The 8,057-nt window shown below is 39.7% G+C and overlaps 1 protein-coding gene across 1 annotated transcript in view; it reads right to left on the bottom strand.

The window, feature by feature from the left end:
• The window catches only part of pparg (peroxisome proliferator-activated receptor gamma), a 30,655-nt gene extending 23,151 nt beyond the window's left edge, over window positions 1-7,504 (bottom strand). Inside the window, exon 1 of the mRNA XM_029431820.1 lies at window positions 7,436-7,504. Within this exon, the coding sequence (XP_029287680.1) occupies window positions 7,436-7,487 (52 nt within the window). The 5' untranslated portion in view covers window positions 7,488-7,504. The remainder of the gene's footprint in view (window positions 1-7,435) is intronic.
• Between the last annotated feature and the right edge of the window lie 553 nt (window positions 7,505-8,057).

Raw genomic sequence — 8,057 nt, 5'->3', positions numbered from 1 at the left:
GCACTGTGGTCTCTTTGGCTGTTTGCTGCTAACCCCGTAGACATTGTCGCCGAGCGGCGGCATCATGTTTTTTTGATGAGCTAGTGGAAATGTGGAACTAGAGCACTGAAGACAAGGTAAAGCTTGGGACAGATGTGAAGACATGACGGCTATTTTCAGTATAGACAGGTTTTTTTTCCGTCTAGACACAAAGAAACACGTACTGAACAAGTGAATACAGAGATAATAATAATAATAATCCTGGGGCAACAGTTAGGCTGCACAATCCTGTGTGAGGTGAACTTAAAGGAGCAGCTCAACATTTCAGGAAATGAGAGCTAGATGAGAGGATCAAAGACGATCTCGTGCCTGTGCATTTACTGTGCTACAGCCAGGAGGCAATTAGCTTAGCTTAGCATACATCTGGAAACAGAGGGAAATAGCTAGACAACATATATAAAATACACCTGCCAGCACCTCTAAAGTTCATCATTCATGCATCTCATTTGTTTATTTCAAATACAAACATGAATGTAAAAATGATGTTATGTTTTATGGGGATCCAGCTCAAGAGTTAGTTAGTGGTGTTGTTCTTCTAATTTAGCTCTTGGCAAGAAAGTGAATAGGCCTAAGCATATCACAAAAAATGTAGAACTATTCCTTTAAACTGAGCTGTGGCTGTACTTAACTATAATCATTAAACACCACGCACTGTATGAGTTTATCTCCTGACTGTCAACACCAACTGATCCACGTTTGAACAGACTCGGTTTGGACTTGGTCTGTTCAGTCTTCCCGCCCAAATGATGGTTATAATCAGCTCAACAATCGTTTTAGCTCTGACACATTCACACAACGACAACACTTATTAAACAAAACCGGCTGTTCTCTTCTAACTCTTCGATCTGTCAACCCAGCGTGTGATCATTGTCACTTCAATTTAATCTATTTTCACTTTGGCTGGGCTTGACTGATTTTCACACATGTGCATACACACACACACACACACACACACACACACACACACACACACACACAAACGCACACACATTACACACTTACTATTTAAACTCAGGTATGTGCGACACACATGAGCATGCGTAGTCCACACCTACACAGGAATTTTTTTAATGCAACATTTTCTATGCATTTTAACCGTTGGTCTACACCCAAACAGCATTTCAGGTCACTGAAAAGCTCTTACAAAACTCCGGTAATATCAGAGTGTGCAAATGTCAACATTTCATGCAGACAGGACTTTTTACATGCTGCCAAACAAATGACAGTGTCTCTTCCACTATTGGGTTTTTATGTTTTCATGTAGACGGAGACTTTTTCAAAACAGTGCTTGTGTGGACGGGAATGAAGGAGGAAAGACACCGTTTTAAAAAATACGTGCTGACTAGGCCAAATAGATTGATGGAGCACCCACTGTTATAGTATATACAGTATCGCTGTGTGTGTGTGTGTGTGTGTGTGTGTGTGTGTGTGTGTGTGTGTGTGTGTGTGCTCTCTGAGAATCTGCAGTTTTAACAATACTGAGGACATGAACTTTCATCCAATTCCTTTAAATAGTTATGAGTTAACGATTGATGAGTCTCTTGAGCCTCAAGAGCTTCTTCACTGGATAAGGGGAAGGAGCGGTGCATGATGTCAAGGCCTCACACACACGCACGCGCACACGCACACGCACACACACACACAAACATAGAAAGACCACACAAAATACCTGTATGTGCCATGTTGACAAATGTGTAGGAGGACACATGTGCACAGCGTACACAAAGCATAGTTTGGGGCACTCCTATTTCCGACAAGGGCACAAATTCAAAATATGTCTATCTTTGTCTCACACACACTGACACACACACACACACACACACACACACGCACACACACTGAGCCTGAGAGGTGTTGCAATGAAAACGTGAACGACAGTTGGATGACGAAGAAAGAAGGATTGGAGATGAACAATAGATTCAATCTATACAATTGTGATGTATGATGATGTCACACATCAGTTAATGATCACTTCATGCAAGTGGGATCTCAGCTGGGTTAGTCGTGAGAGAAGTTGCTGGGGTGAAGATTTATAGCTAAACTTGTGTTTTGACAGAGACGGGGAGTAAGTGGAGGGCAACACGGTAGGAAGAGGGAGAGGTGCAATGTGGGAAGGGTCATAACCTGTTCCTCGAAACGGAGAGGAAAAGACGGGAGTGAGCTGCACACTGCTGCTCTTTAGCTGGACAATGACAAAACAAAACATGACGCGGCTCTCATTCACAAAACGTACAGTAAACATGTGTGCCGGGAAAGGTGGTCGCAGAAGAAATTAAGAATTGTCTGAGAAAAGGAAGTTTCAATGAAGGTTTAAAATAAAGCTGTTTTCTAATATGAAGTCAAGACAATGTCCGGAGTTTCCCTTTCCACATAGCGCTGGAATTCTCAGCTTAGTTTAGGCGAGGGGTGGCCCCTGGCCAGAGCGTGCAGGAGGCCGACATGACGTAGAAACCTCATGGTCACGTAAAGCCGGTTCTTAATTTGCTCACAACCAACAGAGTCTGTTGCCTTTTCTTGAATTTGTCTGACAATTTTGCCGCCGGCCCCTGCAGACAGAAGTTCACCAATCTGCGGTTTTGTGTCACCCGCATGGACACTCTGGGAATTCCCCCCCCCCATTTGATTGATTGATTGTTTTGTACTAGGGAGCTGGCAGGCTCCGAGTGACTCCGACATTTGCGTAACTTTGCACATACAGCTCAGTGCGTGCGTGAAAGGGGCCGAAGTGTCAGTAGTAGTGGTCCTCTGCATTTAAAGAGTTTAGTTGCTGGTGTCTTCTTCTTTTGTCTTTTCAAAACCAAATTCATGTGAGCTAAAGAGTAAGGAGTGGATTATAAAATATCTTTTAGGTCTTTAGGCTTTTGAATTCAAAATCATCTTAAAGACAAGGACACATGCAAGTGGAAAACATGTTTCCTTAAATAGGGAATGCTATTTATTAACAATCTGTGTTCCTGTTTCATTTCCACGATCCTTTGGCATTTAACCATTATTAGCCAATTTCAAATTGAGGGGGCAAGTAACAAACTTCATACATCATCATAAGCAAGACCTGATCTAATGATGTCTCAACCAGTGGCACATCCAGTGAGTCCACGTAGAACCTTGTGCACATAGTCTGAGTCAGTATTATGTTCCCACTAGGCCGAGGTTTTGACCTGAGGAGCTGCTGTTTGCTCCCACATCTTTTTTAAAGGGAAATTAGGACAAAGGTTGCAAGATATCCCTACTGTCTGTTGACTAATATCTATGTTAAAGTGCATTGGCAAAGAAAACTCTTCTTATTAGTGTATGCATGCATATTTTTGGTGTTGACGTGGGTCTTTACTACTGTGTGCGCGAGGGTGGATTATCAAAAAGGCGACTGCCTCAGTTGTTTTAAAGTAATTTAAGTAATTTAGAATGTGTTTGAGATGATACAACACCAAAGAACAACAGTAGCTGAAATAATCTGGGTCTTTAATTACGTTTTTTTTTCCTACTTTGGTCCAATTTTTGTAAGTTTTGCCATCATTTATCTCTGATCACCTGATCACCAGATGATTGTCTGACTGCCAGCATTGCTGTCTCACCGGACTTCTCTTTAGTGATGTTTCCAGATCACAGGAGTCAACTTGATGAGTAAAATATTACAATATGATAGCCAACACTGTTACTATATCTCAGCTGATATAAACCAGAATGATCCTACTGATGCTTTACCTACAATTTACCTACACTGTGTTGTCTCATACAGTTTTTATATTTAAAACTCTTTTGCACTCCAACTTGCATTCTGTAATCCTAAGCGTGATGCAGTAGCAGTGCACCTACACTTTATTTCTGAGTCAATGAAAATATTTTTTTGTTGCAGCCCTAATAGACTGTGATCCGACGTAGTTTTATGTTTTGTTTTATTTGCTGAAGAAAGCCAACAGAATAGAAACAGCCTCTTACTGATGTTGCTGTAACTGCTTTACTAATAAAGAGGGCAAGAGAGAGCTTCCTCACTGGATAAGGGGAAGGAGTGGTGCATGTTGTCAAGGCCTCTCAGACGCACACGCGCACGCGCACGCACACGCGCACGCACACACACACACACACACACACACACACACACACACACACACACACACACACAGAGAAAGACCACACAAAAAACCTGTATGTGCCATGCTGTTACGCTCAAAGACAAATGTGCATGGGGACACATCTGCACAGCATACACAAAGCATAGTTCTGGGCACTCCTTTCATTTACGACAAGAAGCACAAAGTCCTAATAGACTGTGATCAGACATAGTTTTATGTTTTGCTTTATTTGCTGAAGAAAGGGCCAACACAACAGAAACAACATCTTACTGATGTTGCTGTAACCGCTTTACTAATCAAGGGCCCAATTGGCTTCTTCACATTACAACATCTAACCAAGGATGTGAAATATAGTGTGGATGCGAGACAATGTTAGATAAATCAATAACGCGTGGGTATGGCCCAAGAGCCACGCATTGCATCAAAATGAGTTCATGTCTCATCCAGACGCAGACTGCATCTACGTACACCAAAGTCTGAAGAGGTGAGAACTGAAAACTTGTTCTGACTTTGCACCGAACATGAGTCACTTCTCAGACGGCAGAAGTTGTCTCTCCACAACGTCTGGTCGTTGTGAAGAGAGAGAAAAAATGTAACAGAGATGTAACAATATATTAAATAAAGAACTTTTGAATCAAACAAATTAAAACATGTTTGCCCAGAAAACTATTGTTAAAGTGTTGAAATAGAATCGGGTCACTTTGTGTCACGTGTGAGATCTGACTATAATACTGCAGAAAACAATCACATTGAAAAGATCCTGCTAATAATATACTGTCAACTGTTGCTATTCCTTATATTAGTATTATTGTGTAGTTGTTATTATTATAGCTGCAAACAACCGGCTTGTGTCAAATTTAGTTTGATGTCAAAATAAATCCAGAAAAAGTGTTGCTGTGAATAGTGACATGATTGGCCTTGAAGTTAATAATTACACCTAATTAAAAAACAATAACCTGGATGACCTTAAAACTGAGTCAACATGGTTATAATGTCATCTGATAAAATCCAATCAAAGGTGCGGTTTTGGAAAGTGTGGGCAGTAACAGTAAGAAGAGCTGACTTATAGTAAACAAAGCAAGACGTCGGAGGTGAAAGTGGTTAACAATCTGTGGCCTGAACCGGAGTGTGTCCGTCTCTTTTTATTTGTTCGCTTATACAAATGTGCAACATCTTCCTTCCTTTTTATGCGGTGATTATGTTAAGCTCTCAAAGAGGTTTTTATATATCATTTTTTTCAATCCACTGCAAACAACTGCTTAGATGATTGACATGTTTTTGCTTCTGGCATTTTTAAGTTAACATAGTTTTTCCCAAACCAATGAATCCCCGGTGAGAAGGCGTCTTTGAATTTGGACTTTACACTCAAATTAAGCTTTGTGTGGAAGTCTGTTGTCTGCAGAGAGTTAAATATGACTTTCATGCCGTGTGAGGGACAACATAAACATAGCATGGTATCTCGAGACACTCCTTTCATTTACAGGAACAGAGCAAAGTCCAAATCTGTCTTTGTCATTCACACACACACACACACACACACACACACACACACACACACACACACACACACACACACACACATACTGTACATACACTCACTTCTCTTAAGGAATTATATAACTTAATAAGAAAGAATTCACTAACTGCCGCTGTATCAACAACATTTTTACATTCGGTAAATAACAGATCATAAACTCACACTTGAAACACAAATATTATGTATTATGCATTGTTAGTCAAAGAAATTACTTTGCATAACTCCAAAATATAGATTTATTTTTCCAACACAAATGTATCATATGTCTATTTCTTTACAAAAGCCAAGTGACATCAGTGATGACATTTAAACCTTCAATAAATCCTGTAAACCCATTGTATTATGCTGATACACGCCTAATAGTCTATTGCATCAGTTTGATGGGTAATGTCACTGTTACTTAATCATTTATCTTTAAAAACCTGCAACTCTAAATGTTACTTTTTCAGGAAGTATGACTTTCTCTCTTTTTCTGTGGTTTATACATTCTTGTTTAACAGTCTTGTTGGCTTTTAAGGAAAAGGAACCTCTTATTTCTGGACGACTACTTGCTTATTGTTTATCTGACTTTTTGTCAATTCAGTTTTAATATAAGCTCGTATTTGTTACACAGCTGTTGATTTCCACTAAGTTTATTATCACTGAGTATTAGGAGACAGCATGACTCTCTGAGATCACGCAGGTGTTTTGGCACATTTTAGCTTATTTATTACCAACAACATGTACTTTATGTACCTGGCTGCGGCTTTCCAAAGCTGCGATAGATTGATTTTCTATCTTCCGGGCAGCAATTTATTATTAAGTGCTGTCAATACACTGTTAAAATAACTTTCAGAGACTTTAAACTTGCAAGACAGAAAATCTATCACAGTGAACTTTGCATATATATTTATTATTGTGTGAGAATGTAGTTCCGTATGCACTTTCAGCTGTATCATCACAATAACATAACATTTTACAAAAATAAAAGCAGACGTAATGGTGAGGGAAATACATCTCAAGCAAATAAAGATGTATTCTGAATAGCATAGAAATATTTTTTTAAACTAATGACTGCCTGAAAGGTAGGCAAAATTCTACAATAGCAGTAATGTTAAGTAAGTGGACAAAAGACAAACACTTATTTAACTAGTCTGAATTGCAAAGAAAACCTACTTAAATTACTTTATATATATATATATATATATATATATATATATATATATATATATATATATATATATATATATATATATATATATATATATATATATACACACATTTAAATTTAGTTTGGAAAAGCAAATGAAGTCTCTGTAATTCTCCCCTGATTGCTCACTCACTTATCAGATTATTGACATGGAGATCAAACAAAGTGATGAAGAAACACTTCCACAGATGTGGTGAACAACTAGACTCCCTGTTGGCACTGACAGTCTGATTCTTGTACAACAAGCTGATTAGTTCTCTTTCCGAGTGCCATTCACATATCATAATAAAACAATTTAAGGCCAGTAGCCTCCGCGGATACCGCGGAGCCAAGCAGCAAACCTCAGAGAGAAATCAGTGTTGGCCCCTGAGCCTGTGTCCACATTACTGCTGAGTCACTGTCAAGATTTTCCAGTCAGTTAAAAAGAAACTTTAAGTGTTGTGCAATATCCACACATCCCTCACATGACAAAGAGAATGAAGACATTGAGAGGAAAATATATAGAATATATCAAAAGTTGGGAGTTACCCATTAAAATTGCTGAGCAATATTAACCTCATATCAGAGTGAGTGAGACACATGTTCCTGCAGAGGACTCACCTGAGAAGTTGTGACCAATGTGATCGTTAAAATCTCTGCCTGGTGTTTGCATGTCAAACTCACGCTCACACTGGCCCGCAGACACACTGTGGACCAACACCTGACTGTGTGCCAGTTGTCAGTTCTGTGACCGCACCCCCCTACACACACACACACACACACACACACACACACACACACACACGCCGCCCACCATCACCATCACCCCCCCATCTGTCTGTCACACTGCAACAAGTGTCCACCTTAACAAGATATGACACCCGGCAGTCTTAGTGCAATTTGACAAGGATGGATATAAATAAAGAGGTTTCCTGTTTCAACAACGTTAAGTTCAAATAATTTTCTCAAGAAAACAAGCATAATTATATTTAATATCAATGGCAGGCTTTGTAAAACCCTCTATTATTTTAAAGCAGATTCAGTATTGACAGTGTAAATGACTTTTGAAGGTGGTTTGCAATGCGTTAACATCCAGCCAGCAGCGCAGCAGACCGTGAGCCGAGCGGAAGGTGACTGACCTGTTCGCTGTTGTGAAGCAGACACAGCCCACTTTGCTTTCTTTTAAAAGTTGTCTTCGTCGTCTTCGGTGGCGTGAATGTTCGTGTCAGCCTTGGAAACCGTG

Source organism: Cottoperca gobio, chromosome 5, assembly GCF_900634415.1.
Source record: "Cottoperca gobio chromosome 5, fCotGob3.1, whole genome shotgun sequence".
In the NCBI taxonomy this organism is placed as follows: domain Eukaryota; kingdom Metazoa; phylum Chordata; class Actinopteri; order Perciformes; family Bovichtidae; genus Cottoperca; species Cottoperca gobio.
The sequence above is the reverse complement of the archived record's forward strand: the minus strand, read 5'-3'. Positions and strand labels throughout refer to the sequence as shown.